The sequence below is a fragment of the Convolutriloba macropyga genome, chromosome 10 (genome assembly GCF_964194025.1).
Source record: "Convolutriloba macropyga chromosome 10, txConMacr16.3, whole genome shotgun sequence".
In the NCBI taxonomy this organism is placed as follows: domain Eukaryota; kingdom Metazoa; phylum Xenacoelomorpha; order Acoela; family Convolutidae; genus Convolutriloba; species Convolutriloba macropyga.
This window is the reverse complement of record NC_134477.1, coordinates 16,892,158-16,909,219: the sequence shown is the minus strand read 5'-3', so window position 1 is coordinate 16,909,219 and position 17,062 is coordinate 16,892,158. Positions and strand designations below refer to the sequence as shown.

At 36.8% G+C, this 17,062-nt stretch overlaps 2 protein-coding genes across 2 annotated transcripts in view; one reads left to right on the top strand and one right to left on the bottom strand.

The window, feature by feature from the left end:
- LOC142348326 (guanine nucleotide-binding protein G(I)/G(S)/G(O) subunit gamma-12-like) overlaps window positions 1-17,062 on the top strand; it is a 390,191-nt gene that overhangs the window by 280,493 nt on the left and 92,636 nt on the right. The window lies entirely within an intron of this gene.
- The window catches only part of LOC142348772 (solute carrier family 35 member C2-like), a 42,245-nt gene continuing 31,544 nt past the window's right edge, over window positions 6,362-17,062 (bottom strand). The window contains exon 5 of the mRNA XM_075400268.1: window positions 6,362-7,396. Coding sequence (XP_075256383.1) covers window positions 7,185-7,396 — 212 coding nt within the window. The 3' untranslated portion in view covers window positions 6,362-7,184. The remainder of the gene's footprint in view (window positions 7,397-17,062) is intronic.

The following is a 17,062-nucleotide window of genomic DNA, read 5'->3' as shown; positions in this document are numbered from 1 at the left end:
TGGTAGAGAAACACGATACAAATAATACTTATATCTATAAAAATGCTGGAACTGAAATTGAATTGAACTTATAGGTAAGAAAAGTTGATAGGGGGATTCAGCTTTGGCAGTCATATACAGCTTATCATTTATCATTTATTAGATCGAAATCAACGACATAAACTACTTTAAACATCAATTTGTTTTTATTCTGCAGAATTTTTCCGGAGTATTCATGGGACTGGAAAAAACACAGAGCTTTATATTGACCTCAGCTGTGAGTCAGTAGAACATTTCAGAGAGAGATAGAGAGAGAGAGAGAATAAATTCCTCTGAGTATAAATAAATATCAAAAATTAACACCTGACAAAAATTACTACTTTTAGAGTTTAACATCAGAAAGCGTCATGTTATCTTTGCATTAAACATAAAACCATTGTAAACTCAGAGAGGACAGCTTACGGATCCGACTAGATCACTGAGCACTGACCTTTAAATTTTTACAATTGGATAGGAGTGTTAAAAAAAATTATCTAGTGAAGATAATAGACCAAATTCTTAATTTATTTGATGGAATTTTCAAATTTTAACAAAATTTCTAACCCTTTGCGAAACCCCGGCCGCAGCAAATTGAATCATTCTGAGATGCCTTTTAAATTAACTTGGATTTTTTTCCTCGAAAGGTGCACCCAAAGTAGCAAGTAGGAGAAGATTGTTTTTGTTAATTAATTATTCAATAAAATGTAGTTGTCTCTGACCTTGTGCACCACGCTGACCAACGACCAATCAGAAAGCTCATTAAAGTTTGATGGTAACACATTGTTTTGATTAAGTAATTTGACACCTGTGTATCTCAGTGAATTCCTTTCGATCTTACGTTTAAATTTTGGTATTTTCAACAACCATTTCGAAGATCTTCTTGTTGAATGGGATTTAAAAGAAAGTAACTCATTAAGATATGTATCTATGTGCATTTTATTTCCTCATTTTATTACAAACTTCGTGAATATTCAATTCGTGAGCAATTAAGACCTTGTACTTTTCAAAAAGAAATATTTTCTGTGTATTTCCGGAACAAAAAGAGTCTCAGAATTTTGTTGCAGTAGAATTAAAGGGCAGTTGAAGGGCGGTAAGGTTCACTCATCCAGATATCAACACACCATGTTGAATAATTGGTCTGATATTTGATAAATAAATTGGAGTAAGACACATTTTGCAACATAATGCCTTAAATTTGATACGACTCCGCACTGCATTGCTAACTTTTTCTTCACTTCCTCAATGTACTTTATGAATTTCATTTTTTTAAAAAAAATTCAAACGCACTTCAAGATAACCGAGGCTTTCTGATTCTGGTATATTAACAGAATTTAATTTTAATACAGAAAACCTATTAACATTAGAGGCACTGTTTCCTATTTTTATATTTATTTGACAGCTTTTTCAGGAATAAATGACAGCTTGTTGACATAAGGCCATTTCTCTACGTTGACCAAATCCTTTTGTATTCATTTAAAATCAATATTGTCTGCTGTTACGTTGGTATCATCTGCGAAGAGAAACGTTCTGAAGACTTGGTATCCGTCTGGAAGATCATTTATGCATATCAAAGAAAGGAGTGTGCCAAGAATCGAGACAATTCAAATTCAGCCAGCTGGACAAGCAATCATTGACCGAAACACATTGTTGTCTTTCCGACAAAAAATCACTAATCCATCTTAGTCAAACGCCACTTATACCATAAAGTTCAAGCTTTTGTAATAGGATTTGGTGGTCAATTGGGTCAAAAGGCTTCCCTAAGTCAATGAGGCTACCTGACAAATCCAGCCGTCGCGAACTGTTTCGGCTAAGTTTGCAATGGCATCAATAGTGCTATGTTTCTTTTTGAAATCCAAATTGATTAGGATGGAACAAATCGAAAGTTTCAAAGTAAGTAGAAATTAGATTATACATAACGCGTTCAAAAACTTTACTCCACACAAGGAGTAGCAAAATTGGTCTGTAATTATTTAGCTCGTCTTTCTCCCCTGCCTTATGCAGAGGTAAAACTAGTTTGTTTTTAGAAATTTACCGTCCTTAAAAGATTTATTTACAAGATGAACTAGATGCTAGCAAGTTAAGGAATGTTTTCTTGATTAAAATCTTACTAATATCATCAACTCCCGAAAATGATTTTTCTTTGAGAACCTCAATTATTTGCAAAACTTGGTTGCAATTTGTTTCAACTTTTGCTTCGTTGCAATTCGTTTCGTTGCAATTTGCCACATACTCTGCAAGTTATTAATCTGAGAACTATCAAAGACCTCATTTGTGACGTCTACTTTGTTTTTGTCCCATAATTACAAAAAAGTGTTGAGCTCGTTTGCAACATCCAACAACACAGCTTATAATCAATTCTACAACCATCTTCCATTAGGTAAAGAACTTTAGAATTTGAATTTAGAACTTTAGAAAGTAAAGCCCTTAAGCTCTCATTTAACAATTTATACACTTGTTTTGAATCTCCGATGCATATTGAAAATTTTTGCTCATATTTATAATTCTGTCTGGCTTTGATTGTATTCTCCACTTTAGAACGTAGTGCTTTAAGTTTATCTATCTTTCCGTTGTTTTGACGACTATTTTTCATGACTTATTTGTGTGATTGATTTCTCAAACTATTTAGGTTTTCTTATTTTATTCCCGTTTGACATCCGATAAAGTGTAAACATTGCTGGTATTTCTTTCAAAGTATTTTCAAACCTGTCAAATGCACAGTTTATTTTTACCGTTGCCTGGTATCTTATCGTAAACAGTGATTTAGAAAGGTTATCAAGAAAAGAAGACATTTTATTCAACGACTTTAACAAACTGGTGTCCCGAAATCCAATTTCTGACAAACAACCTTTGGTATTCTTCTCAAATTGCAACACGATAGGAAAGTTATCGCAATAATTCTGAACCTCCATTACAAAAGTTTTCTGAATCCTTATATTTTTCACGAAAAAGTGATCCAAACAAGTCGAGGTATTTCGGCTGATGCAAGTTGGCTCAAAACATAGCTGAATACAATTCGATTGGTTAGCCGATAGATATGATGAAGTCATCAGACTCGTATCTGGGACGTTGAAGTATCTGCAAACAATCAATCTGTCATAACTTTCATTGATGTTTTCCAATGTTTTATCCAGCTCAAAAAAGAAATTCTGCTTGTTAACTCTGGGGGGATCATAAACCACTAACAAAGCAATCTTTAACTATCCCAATTTCAATTGAACCAAAAGACTTTCATTTAAAGTGCAATTCAGCTCTTCAATCAAGTGCACCCCATCACTTAATTGAATCATAATACCTCCACCCCTACCACTCCTTGATTTTGTTACTTATAAAAAATTCGGATCATGATTAACTTTTAGTCAAGATTATGTTTAACATATGATGGCAGGCGGAGACTCAGGATATCAGCGCCCCTAATTTTTCATTGTTTTTTAATGAATCTAGTATTTAAGTGTAAAATTTTGTAGTGATTTATTTGATGCAGATCTAAATTCGGTCACTTAAATCTATTGGGTGAACTCTTATGTTCCAGACTCACAGCACTTCACAGCACTCTTCGCTCCGAAACGGCTGTTCCTCAATATCAGCAAGATTTGTCTCTTTGGCATTCGGTGAATCACTAATGAGACCCATAACGAAATCTAGCAAGCCATCTATCAGCTCTCCTGCTTTTTAGTTCCTCCAGTAGATTGCTATAGTCACTGTTTTCAAAATTATCGCGCATACGCTTCAGAAAAAGCATTTTGGTTGATAAAGGTAACCAAGCGCAATTTGGCTGTTATGTTAGCTTTGGATCAGGCCTGTTGTAAAGAATTTCATTGATTTCTATCGAACCCGGTTCTGGTGTGTCCTCGGCTTTGCTTTTAATGTAGATTCTTTGTATAACTGCAATTGTGATCAATTTTAGTAGCAAAAGTTGCCACAAATTTCATTCACAAACAAAAGAACGAGAAGAAAGCGAGAGGAAAGAGCGCAACCGGCCAAACAAATGGGACACAGAAATAGGCAGACAGAGAGAAGGAGAGAAAGAGGAGAAATAAAGCACAAAACATAGAAAAACGGAGGAAAAACGTAGAAAACGAAGGATATGGTGACAAAACAAAGAAAAAATCAAGAGACAGAACGGGAAACGCAATCGAGAGAAAAAATCGAGAAGAAACAAAAAGAAGCAAGATAACAAGAGATACTTTAGTAGTCAATAGAAGATTAGAAGAAAGAACACGAGAGAAAAAGAGTGAAAGAAAACGAGAGAGACAGAATAATTGAGAGAGGGGGAGAATGTTGCTCAACACACAAAACCGTCGGAGGACAACAAGGGGGTCACACAATATAATAGTTGCCACAAACTTCATTCAAAAACGGAAGAAAGAGAAAAAAGCGGAAGAGCGGAACCGGCCAAAGGGAACACAGAAATAGAGAGAGGCAGAAATATTGAGGAGGAGAAAGAGGAGAAACAAAGCACAAAAGGAAGAGAGAAAAAGCAGCGAAGGAGGAAAAGCCGTACAAAAAAGAGATGGTAACAAAACAGAAAAAAAAAGAGTAGAACCAAGAGACACAACGGAAACAAGATCGAGAAAAGAACAAAATCCGAGAGAAAGAGAAGGAAGCAAAACAACAAAAGAAAGTTACGAGTCGATAAAAGATGGAGAAACTTCAGACAAGAGGGAATTTTAAGGAGAGGAAGAGACAAAGAGAAAGGAGAAAAGATAGAAAAAGAAGCAAAATAACAAAAGAAATTTAGGAATCGATAAAATTTGGGAAGAAAGAACAAGTTTGAGACGAGAGAGAGAGAGAGAGAGAGAGAGAGAGAGAGAGAGAGAGGAGAGAGAGAGAGAGAGAGAGAGAGAGAGAGAGAGAGAGAGATAGAGAGAGAGAGAGAGAGAGTGAGAGAGAAAGACTGAAAGAAAACGAGAGACAAAGAGATAATAATTGAGAAAGACGACCGTAAGAGACAGGAGAGAATTTTGCTCAACACACAAAACCGTCGGATAAAAAATCGGGGGTCAGACAAAAATTTTTAAAAAACCAAGAGCAATAATATAGTTACCGCAAACTTCATTCACAAAGAAATAGAAAGAGGGAGACAGAGTGGGAGAGTTAGGCAACTAAACGGCAAAAAAGAAATAAGGAGAAAAAGAACGTCAGAGAGAGAGAGAGGGAGAGAGAGAGATAAAGAGAGAGAGAGAGAGAGAGAGAGAGAGAGAGAGAGAGAAGGAGAGATAGAAATAGAAAGCAAAAGATACGGAAAACCAAAATAGAACGAGAACAGAAAACAAATAAAACTGAGACCGAGAAAAAAAAACAAAATGAGAAACAAGAAAATTACAAGAGGTAAAGAAAAAGAACACAGACTAAATAGCTGCCATATATTTGTAGACTTGAAATCCCGCCATTGAAAATTTGACCCAAGAAGATAAAATTCACCTTAACTAATTGCTGAGATCATATTTTCGCAAAAAAAATGTATATTCTGTGTGCTCTTTCTTTCTATTAGCTGCCCTTAAACAACCGCCAAATTCATCCTTCAATAAAATTTAGTTTAAAATCAATTTAAGAGTCAAAGTCATTCTTGAGAGTGAGGTAAGTCACTTGCGACAAAAAACATCATCACGCAAATTAACAAAAAACCTCGATACAGGGATGGTGAAAATTGACGCCAGGAACGCAAGTCAGTAAAACACTAGAATGGCTAAATTAAAAATCAAGAGAAGGCCAGTAATAGCTCCGCTCAGCTATCACGATCGCATTTCCAATTTTTTTCGGCGCATTGACACTCTGGGTACCAGCATTTTTGGTCAATGACTCTTTTCACATTTCGGTCAATGACTCTTTTTCTATCTGCTCTTTTTCGGACATTGACCTCTTTAAAAAAAGATTTTTTGGTCATTGACCTCTCGCGATGTCTTCTTAACCATACTGCTCGAGAGCTTATAGACATGCTCTTCGAGAGCTGAGCTCTTAAACATGCTCTTCGAGTGTTCTTAAACATGCTCTTCGAGAGCTCCTAAACCCGCTCTTCAGAGGCCTCTAAAACATGCTTTTTCGCCTTTCGTTATGCGTGGCACCTTATAATGTCAAACAAACAATAGCATAATGTCATACTTATAATTTCATAACAAACGGGGATGGCACAATCGGTAAAGATCAAGTTTCTCGAACACCTGTTTCACAAACAATTGATTAAACTTCTGAATGATGTGGAAGAAAAACTTAGTTCGAATTGATAACTCGCCGATTGGGTAACTGAAACGCCACTTCGTCCATAGCTTTCAATTTCTGTTGCAAAATTTAAAATAGACTGCGGCAACACTGTAAGCAAGAATAAAGTAACAAAAATAAAGACAAGTTAATTATAAAAGAATTTATTTTTAAATACAAGACGATGCAAATACAAAAATGTACATTACAGCACCATTGGCAAATATAAATTTAAAATTTGATTCCTTCAAAACAAATTGTAGGTAAATAAAATATGCTAATCCCTTACAAACCAACTGTATTACTGATATTACCACTGATGAAATTGATGTAATGTGTCACAAAACACATTCCAAAGCTTCTGCAAAACAATTAGAATTTAATTTCATCAAGTTAGGAATTTGGAAATAGTTATTAGATGTATGCACATCTCCAAGCTTGTCCTGAGAACTGAGAGGAACAATCAGAAAAAACTTGCCGCCATTCGATACTTAGTGCTAAACATTTTTGCTCGGCATAGTATGTGAAATAAAGCATGCACGTCTACTGATTTTTGGGACTTAGTTTTTTCAATATTGTTGTAAATATAGTTAGTTGTGTTCCATACCTCTTAATACAAGTTAAGACAATTAAGATAATTCACCTTTTGCGAATTCATGCGACACCACTATATACCGGCTACATAACAATTCGCAGCAATTCGGATCTTTTCCGTTTGTGCCTCCCACTCCCTGTGCCTCCCACTCCCCCAGCTTATTTGCACCATCAGCAGCACGAGCCATAATTTAACAATGATTTGCTATGAAATGGCACGTGCTCTGTAACTCGAGGGTGCATGACATACTGGAGGGGGGGGGGGGGGGGGCACTAACGGAAAAGTTCCAATATCTCATGTACATCTGTATTCACAATTCAGAAATTTATAATTAATCAAAAAAAGTGACTCCGTGTCTGCAAATTTCCAATTACATTCAATCTACCCTTTCCCGTGTGCTGCCGATGCCATTACTTCCATTGTGATGTCCGTTTCTGCCATTATTTTCAGAAGCTCTGTTATTGCCTATTCCATTGTTAGTTCCATTCATTCGTCGCATCATTTCTTCGTTAAGAAACATTGACTCTTCTTCCTCACTCGAAGCATCAGCCAATGAGAACATTCCACCGCCGCCTACTACGCCATCATCTTTAACAGAAAAACTCTGAATTAATTGCTATTCCGGAGAACATTTGCACTTCTTACGATTTTGCTTCAGTACATCTGGCAGTAAACAAAAGCATGGTCAGCGCTCCAACCTAAAGAAAGTCGTCGAGACATTTTTGGTAACAGGGTCGACAGCCTATAAGTCACTGTTACTGGCTGTCACGAAATTTTGAAAACAGAAATTTGCGATCGGCAATATCACTATATGTTACGCACTGATTTTTATAGTGTTCCTCGTGGTGTTATTGAGGTTTATATTAGAAGTAATTAACTTGAATAATTGGCATTTTACAAGGACTTATTTTGATGTTTCACAGTGCGATTTTTAGCAGATATATTTTGAATAAAATTAGCTAGTAATAGCCTTTTATTGAGCGGTTCAGATGCGTGATATATCCACTAGTTTGCCTTGCATTTTAGTGTTAAGTTAGTCGCTATTTCTTCTGTAACTTAGTTTATCAAACTTGGAGGTTTTTAAGAGAATTTCCAGTTCAATCTTTAATTATTTTAGCAAGAATTGTTTAATAATTTTAACAAGAAGTTTCTCAAGTTTTATCAAGTTTTTATGAGATGATAGGCAACTGATTGTCAGGCTGGTTCTCCGGTGTTCTGGTGATCGTAAGTTCCGCAGGACTGTGTCTTCAGTTGTATTGGTCCTTCGTAAATATTTACTGATTTTCAAGTAGGGCGATTTCCGGCTTTTGTACGTCTCTTGGTGTTTGTTCAGTACATATACAATTCCGTATTAGCACCTACTTTATCAGAATAATTACTTCACCAAGTACATAATCTCTCATGAAGTTATTTACTGATTATGTGAATTTATCATCAAGAAACTCAAAAAAAAGTAAATATTGAGGCTTTTAGGGACTTGAAGTGTTTGCTAGTAAAACTGTCAATCTGCGGTTGTTTTTCATAAACATAAACAAATTAGGGGTTACAGGCCTAGATGGAAATACTGGCTATATATGGCCTTGAAACTAACTGAATATGAACTAAATTATAGCACTTATGGATATTTAAAGGAAATATCATCACGAAACTATAAGGAACGAAATAGGTGCGTGACACTACCCGACTTTATGAAAATTTTCCATGAAAATTTTAGTGAAAGAACTGGGGTTTTACAATTTTTCTATAAAACATATAATCTGCACGAATATGAGGTTATAAACATATTTTTGTTGGAGCCACCCAATTTATGTTTTCTTAGAAAAGAGTTTGGAACGAAAGCATTTAAGTTAAAGACAATGAAAGAAGATAAGAGAAATAAAGTTTAAGTTAAGACAAGGTTAAAATAAAGAGGGTTAAGACAAAATTAAGGGTTTTGAAGGAACATTAAGGATGTCAAAATGCGCTAATGTTGAGGAAATAGTGAGAATAGAAGGTAGAGTTAGGGTTTAGAGAACACATTAAGATTAGCACTGAAATTTATCATGGTTATTTCACTGAATAATAGCTCTTAACTTTGAAAACATTTGAACTGGCTGAATAAATGGTTAACAGCTCTGGTTAATTTCTAGGGTTGGAGTACTGATTTATTGGTTTAAATCACTTATGGTTAGAACTTAATGATTGAAGGGATACTGAATCATTTAAAGGGTTAATACTTGTTGAACTATTTAAGACTTTCATGAACTTAAAGAATACTTTCATCTCGGGGTTGAGCTTGATTGTCCAGTTTGTCTTCTGTGGTAGTTTGTTTGTCTTCTGTATCAAATTTGTCTGTTTCAAGTTGAAGATGCACTTTTTAGTTGGACAGTTGAAGAGTTGAAGGAAAACTTGAAGATTGCTCTCCCTATGAACAAAACTGATGTCACTTGCGGAGAAGTCTCAAGTTTGTCTCTTCTGGTCGTCGTTTATATTGTCCGAATGGTTGTCATTGGAATGCTGTCGTTGATGAGAGGAGAACTGCGATGCATGCTACTCGTGCAATAATCTTCCACCTTTTGGCTTTTCGTGAAGCCTTTATGGACTTATGCATTGTATCTATGCAGGGTAGTTACTTCACTCTGTTTTTGCTGGATGATGTGTTTTAGGTCAGGCTACTCACTCTGAGCAAGATCAAGACCTTTTTTTTCCTTTATTATCCTTCACTTGGACTCGTGAGGTCCTGTTTGGGGAGAAAGGAAAAATATCTAAGAAAACAATTTTCATCACTTTGTGCACGAGCTCTTCAGTTTCCCTTTTCATTGTGTTTCACTAGCTTTGGCAATTTGTCTGCCTTTCGAGCATAAAATGAACGGAAAGCTGTGGTGCTGTATGTGCAGTTCATTGACAGCAATATGTTCATTCTCTGAAAGTTTGGCTGAAAGTTTGACTAAAAGTCAACTTCTCTCAGTGGTCAGATACTCAAATAGAACTCGATATTGTGAAACTTTTGCAATATTTTTGAATTTGTGACCAGCTATTGCCGTTATCACATGTTATGGTGGTTCATTTTGTTGGTTTGTCTGCTGGATTCAGGCTTCTAGGTCTGTGATATTTATTTGTTTCAGGTGTACTTTACTTTTGGATCATGTGTGTTGATGTGTGTGTTTATTAATATTACTACTAAACATGGTGTTTAAACATGTTGAAATGTGGTTGTTTGGTTGAATGGTGGGTGTATGATGATGGGGATAGTGGTTGGGGGGGGGGTCGGATTGTGCAGTCTTTACATGTTTTTTCGAGTTTTTCAGATTATTTTGCCCACAATATTGCACCATGTGCTTTAATATCACTGTTTCTTCTCTAATTATTGGATGTTGCACAAATGGGACCAGGTTTGTCGGAAGGAACGCTGTTCACTGGTCGAGACTGATCCATCCGAAATGTAATATGACAGCGGTAGATAATGTAGTTATTGACAGTGGGAGTGGTGGTGGGACTGAGTGGTGGATTATTATTATATTAGTATTCTTTTTATTATTATCATTAGTATCTGGATTGTTGGGAGTGTGGGCAAATCGAAGGAGGAGGAGGAGGGAAGTGGGAAGATCAGAGGAGGCTGTCGAAGAAGATTCAGTGTGACTTATTATTTATTTTTATTTTATTTTACTATATTAATAATTGTAATATTGTGTAATATTAATATTAATATAACTGTGTAAGGACTATTGGGACTGACTTTAATATTGTAGTTTTAGATGTAATATTGACTGGTGCTACTAATATACTTCGTACATGGTGCTAGTAATATGGTAGTAATTAATATAGCAAGACTTATTTTGTGGGGGGGATTGAGGATATAAGTAGGGGACAAAAGGAAGAATTAGAGAGGCGTAGTAAATAAGTGAATGCTAGTGAAGGGTGTAATTGTGTGTTCAGAGCGTTGTTGTGTGTTTTGCGGCATGTGTTATTAACTATTAGCGGTCATTATAGCATGGTATTTAAACGTCCTTGGCATTTATTGCATAATTTGTTCTGTTTGTGTGTTTTCATTCCTGTGATTGTTCATTTTTGACTTAACACTTTAGTTTTCTGCTTGCTTAATAACTAGTTTGACACAATTTTTAAACTTTCAGATAGTTATTGTGAATCATGGATGTTGCCCAGTATGAGGATTTTCTGACTTTCTTGCGAAGCAAGTCGTTGTCTCAGTCTGAATGGATGTATCCATCATTTGTTCGAACATCCGAGGAGCGACGAGCTTATCGGGACAAAGCGGAGCATATGGTACTGGGAACAAAGAATTTTGGGACTTCAGAGTTGGTCGTGAATCGGGAGGTGTTAATGTTAAGGTGGAAGTGAAGGTGGGGAGCGAAATGCAAGTTCAGGAGAAGGAAATTCCAACTCAGCAGATGGTGTCTCAGGAGTTGGCTTCACTTCATGTCGGGTTTAGTGCTTTTGCAAAGAACATTACTCGTGTGAGGTCACAAGTCGATCGCCTGAAAGCTGCTGGGTTCTTCTTTCCACGGTCTATGGGGGGATTGCAGGCCGCTGTTGAGAGGTAATTGCATATATTTATAATATTTATTTATATTTTTATTTGGTTTTCTTTAGTTTGTAACATGTAATATTAATTGTGAAGTGGTGTATGCTTTTTGTTTAGAGCTAATCGTGAATGTTTGCCATGTTTCGTGAAGAAGATGCACGGCAAACAGGTGCAGTGCACTTTTTTCCGTGCAAATCTGCGTGCGAACGTGTGTGCCGAATTGGGGTACGAGTTTTACAATGACATTTATGCTGAGTATGTGGACATAGTGTCATTTAAAACTCCAAAGTTGCTTGGTGCGGCTGATTTGAGGGCCGAAGTTGGTGGTCTGTGTGCTCTCAGTGCTCTGTACTACATTTTAACTGGTCGGAAGTCAGGTGTTTGTTGTTTTGTCGCAATTTTCAGTAAGTTTATTACTGTAATTCACATTTGCTCGATGTGTTACAGACAAGAAGGTTCCCAAGCATGATGTTCGCGCTCTACGCTTGGCTATTGTGGCCAAGAGGCGTTCGCCTGGGTTCTCTGAACTTGTAAAGGACAAGTTAGGGTACTTTGTGTCGGAGTATGAGATTGCTGAGAGTGAAGATAACGGGTCGTTGGCCGAGTTCTGGGTAAAGTTTCCTGTTATACTTGGTAATCCTGGTACGTGCATTTGTAGGTAGATATTATCTAAGGTTTTGCTATTTAGTTTGTCGGTATGGCTTATTTCCTCGGATGCAACGTCAACATCTATTGGCAGTATACTGAGGAAATGGGGGGCGGCTGGGTGTGTTACAGGCATTCAATCAATGCTAAAACCACCGCTCCTGCTGTACTGATCCAGTGCATCGGGAAATTCATCAACAATGAGTATCGGTACCATTGTGAGCCAATTGTGGACTTTCCAAAGTGAGTATTTAGCTGTTTTTTGTGCAGATCTATCATGTTTTTCATACAATTTTGAGGCTTTTTGTTCATTATAATGACATTTAAACAGGTTGGACGATGTTGAGCGGTACGTGACTCGTTCTACTAGGACAAGGGGTCAGTCTGGTCAGTGTACTAGTAGTGGTGGTACCATAGTTGAGGAAAGCGCCGATGAGAATTGACTAGTGTCGGTGCAATTATATTCATCATATAGTTTAATTTCATCTATAGGTGAGTTTTTACTTATTATTTGTTAATTGTAGCTTTGATAATTGGTTTTGACTGTTGGTACTAGCAGCTGTGAAGTGTGTGAGCATGTGGTAATATTTTAATTACAGTGTGTGACTTTATAATGACATATTTATGAAAGTGAAATTCTGGTGACATAACGACTTTTTTGATTTTTGAGCATTAACTTTAATTTACTTGTAAATTATTGACCATAGACTGGTTCTAATGAATCTAGATACTTAATCTGGTTGTTAGCAGCACTTGTGTGTAATTTGGACTGGTTTGGAAGAGTATTTGGTACTAATTTTCACATGTAGTTTTTTCGTAATTTTGGTCATTTTTCCGCATCAGGGCTAGTGTGGCAAATATGTGAATTTTTCAATTTTTATTGAACTTTGGGCAAATTTTTTGGCTTGGCCCACTCAGTAGACATCGGTGGGGAATAACTATGCAATAAATTCAGGTTTTTGGACACTTTTTGGTCAACTTTTTCACTAATGTATGAAAAACCGAAAAATGCGAAAAATTGAGGGCTCCAGCGTCACTCAATTTTTAAATTGCTCCAATCGGGCTCAAAATTGGTAGGTCGTTTCAGTGGCTTAAAAAACCCTGCAGCGCAAAAATTTGGCGCAATTTAAGCATTTTTCGCAAAGTTATTATTGTTTTCGTGATCTGAACCTGGCTATTTTTGAATCATGAAATTTCGGTCTGAATAAGTCGTCACTGTTCATACATTATCGGTATTGAATGGATAAAATGGTACTGTCTGTGCTTGGTACTAATGTATATTAGTGAATTATAGGGTTTGAAACTATTTATCGGGTCAGAACATTGATTTTTGCGTCCAAAATGCTAATTTTCAGGCATGATTTTTCCACTAATTGAGCTTCGTCGAGACATGTGTCGGTCAGGTGATTCTCTAGTGGCCTAAATCAGGTGCTAAGTGTTAGTGCTGATATCTATGGGTATCAGAGGTAGCATTTTGGTAGGTTGGGAGTTGAATAACTTGTGTTTTGTGCCGGTTTTTCTGTGAAATTTACTAGATTTTTACTTGTGAAGCATCATGTTTTGTGCATAAGTTGACATAGATTGGAGATAATTGGTTTTTGACAGTAATTGTGGGTCATACTAGTGAATACTATGTTGGTAGCAACAATTGGTGCAGTTTGGTGCATGATTTGACTTTATTATGTGGAGTTTTTCACTTTAGAATTTTGGGCTAAATTTGATCAAATATGTGCAATTTTCGATTTTTTCACTTTTTTCAACATTTATGAATTTCTGGGCGATTATATGGGTTTATTGGGCTTGGAAGACTACTAGGGAGACTGAATATTGGATATGGGCTCATAAATCAGCTATTTGATACTATTTTTCTGGTCTAAATCTGTCTCTATTTTGGCAAATTTGAGAAGTTTGGTAGGCTTCAGTTTTTTACTATTATTTCAACATTTTACTTAACAATTTTCCATATTTTTGATATGAGCGTGTAGAGCTTGAGCATGCGGATGTTTTAAGCTAATAATATCAGGTTTTCGATCAATATTTCGGATTTTATGAACTTGTTCGTAAATTTTCAAAAAGTCTCCAAAATTGAGGGGCCCAGCGTCACTCAATTTTTAAAATGCTCCGATTGATCTCAAAATTGGTGAATCGTTTTATCGGCTCAAAAAACCCTGCAGTGCAAAAATTTGGGCAGTTTCAACTATTTTTTCACGAGTTAAAACGTTTTTGCAGTGAACCTGGGTTTTTTGAAAAGGCTCAGATAGGGGATAGGTTATTGGCTATGAGGCTATGAAAAATTTGTTCAAAATGATTGATATTGCTATGGTTGGACTGCTCATGAGTAGGGCTAACTGAATTAACAATAAAATTGGGCATATTCAGGTATTAAGATGCATTTTCGATCACTTTTTCTGGAAATTACACTTAAATTTTTGTGATTTTCGTTATTTTGGCAGTTTTTTCTCAGCTTGTATTGGCACTAGGTGGCTGGGAGTGCATATTCTGAGAGCTATAGATGTGGGCGTGCTGGTGGTATGGTTAATTGCTGTCAGAAATTAATAATATTGACTCTAGCTGGAAAAAACTGAGTTTTTCCTGACAAAATTGTGGCGATTTCAGAGCTTATTTGGGTTTAAGTCTTCAGGGTTGATACTGGGACGAGCTGGGACTGGTTTTTATGGTACTGCGAGGCTAGTGGGGGGTTGCACTAGGGTTGTAGGGGGTGGAGGTGGCTTCAATCGGGTCATGTGGGAAATAAAGTGACAAAATTTTTGAAGCAGTGAATTGAAGCAGAAGCGCAATTTTCGTTTTTTCATCATTTTTCAACATATACTTAGAAATATTGGGTTTTAACGGTTGTTTGAGGTTGTACCATGTGGGTGGCAGCTGGGAGTAGCTGCTGGAGGCATTTGGGACAGTTTTTGGCATATTTTTGGGGTATAATTTACACTACATTTTTATCAATTTTAGCACACTTTGGTAGGGTTCGGTATTTTTGTCATAACTCAACCTTTATTGAGTTTTGACGGGATTTTTGGGTACTGGCATGTCAAGCGTGAGCAGTAGGATGGTCTAGGGCTTTAAAATGGGTCAATTGAAGGTTTTTTGTAGGAGTTATCATTGAATTCGAGCGGATTCGAAAAGTGTCAAAAATTGAGGGCTCCAGCGTCACTCAATTTTTAAAGTTCTCCAAATCGCTTCAAAATTTGTATGTCGGTTCCTCGGCTTGAAAAATGCTGCAGCGCAAACATTTGGGATGATCGGGGCATTTTTCACAATTTTATGACTATTTTTCTGAAGTGAACCTAGGATTTTCGGAAGGGTCATTTTTAGGCTAAGTTTTTGGTACTTAGAACGGGTCGAATGGGGTCAATAACAGCTGGAATCGCTTCTGCTGGATAAGGGCTTTTCAGATCAATAGGTTAATCCATGTTCAGACAAGTAGTTCTAGAGATATAACAAAATAACTAGGATTTGAGGTCAAAATTTTTCGAATTTTTGGCGATTTTTGGACTTTCGGGCTAAGTTGCCCAGGCTTGTTGGACTTTTTGGACAAATGAAGGGTGCTGCTAGACTGTATTGGGTCTGTACATGCTAATGGATATAGATGGTTATGGGTAGAGGGTCGAAGACTTGGCATATAAGCTCAAAAATGATGTTAAAATCCAATTTATCATAGCCACTGGCGAGTTTTGGAAGACTTAAGTGTGTAATTCCTGCATCTATTACTATTTCTGTCAGTTCATAGAGACTCGCTAATACTGATTCGTAAGTGGGTTTGTTGTAGTATCTGAATTTGGTAACTAAGCTGAAGATATAACGTTCAGAAATGGGGTCGAAGTAAATTAAAACTGAGCCAATATCAGGTGGATATCTAAGTCTAATTGCACTTGGGGCTGCTGGGTACCAGCTTTTGACTTGTCGGGCTAATCCCTTTGCCATTGCAAGGTCTGCTGATATACAGTGTGCAAAAGAGTGGGGTGAATATAAGATATCTGTTGGAGAACTTAGATATGTTGCATTTATTTCTTGACTAAAATGGTTTAAATTTTGATTAGATGAGCCTGGTGAAGATTTTTTTGATTGAGATCTAGTTACTGGTTTGTTTGCTGAACTGCTGGGCTTTTTCCCTGAATATTTTGCTATACTTGCTCTAACTTGATCTAGTTTTGTCTCTCTACTTGGTGTATTTGACTGTTGTGCTGCTTGTGCTGATGCTTTTATTGCTTCACGTTTTTCTTCTTGTTCCAGTCTGGCACGTGCGTTTTTTGGTCTAGGACTGCCTGATCTTCTAACTTGGTTGGTTAGGTAAGGGTTTTTTCTATCTTCATCGTGTAACCATATTTGTCTAGTTATTTTAAATCCTTGGACATTTTTCTTCTGTTGGTATTTTGGTGATTTGAAAGCACTTTTTTCTGGTTGTCGTTTAGGGTGATAAGGTCGGGCTCTTAATTTTCTATCAGTTAACGCAAATTGTTCTTCACTGTTTCTGGAGGCGAGTCACTATCGAATGGTTCTATTGACGGGCGAGGCTGTTGAGCTGGTAGGAACATTTCATCATATGATGAAGATGATACAAGAGGAACACGAACTTCTGGTTCTTGATGTCTAATTTCGTCGGCAATTAACGGATTAACTGTATTCGGGCAATTTGTTCTGCATCCAGGTTTAGGTCAGCTAAATTTTTGTCGGAACTGCTATTTTCATTAAATAAGTTTGGAATTGCTTCATCTGAGCTTGAGGAATCAATTACTGGAAGATTAACTGGGGCAGTTCGTGGTCTAACTGCTGGTGCTACTACCCTTGGTGGGGCCGGTGGTGCTGCTGGAGGTGCTGCTACTGCTGGTCCTGCTAATGGTCCACCTAGAGGAACATTTATGGTCACTCTGACTTAATCTTGTTTCACTTTCTTGGATTGTTGTATCTCTGTTTCTTGCTCATTGATTAATTCTGGGACATGTTTATCAAATAGGTCAGGTTCCATGTGTTGTCTTCTCGACGGATCAAGTTGAAAGTTTACAGGATTGATGACTTCGAGATCTTCAGGAGTTTCACTTGGTTTAATTGGCTTCAGTCTGATGCGATGAACA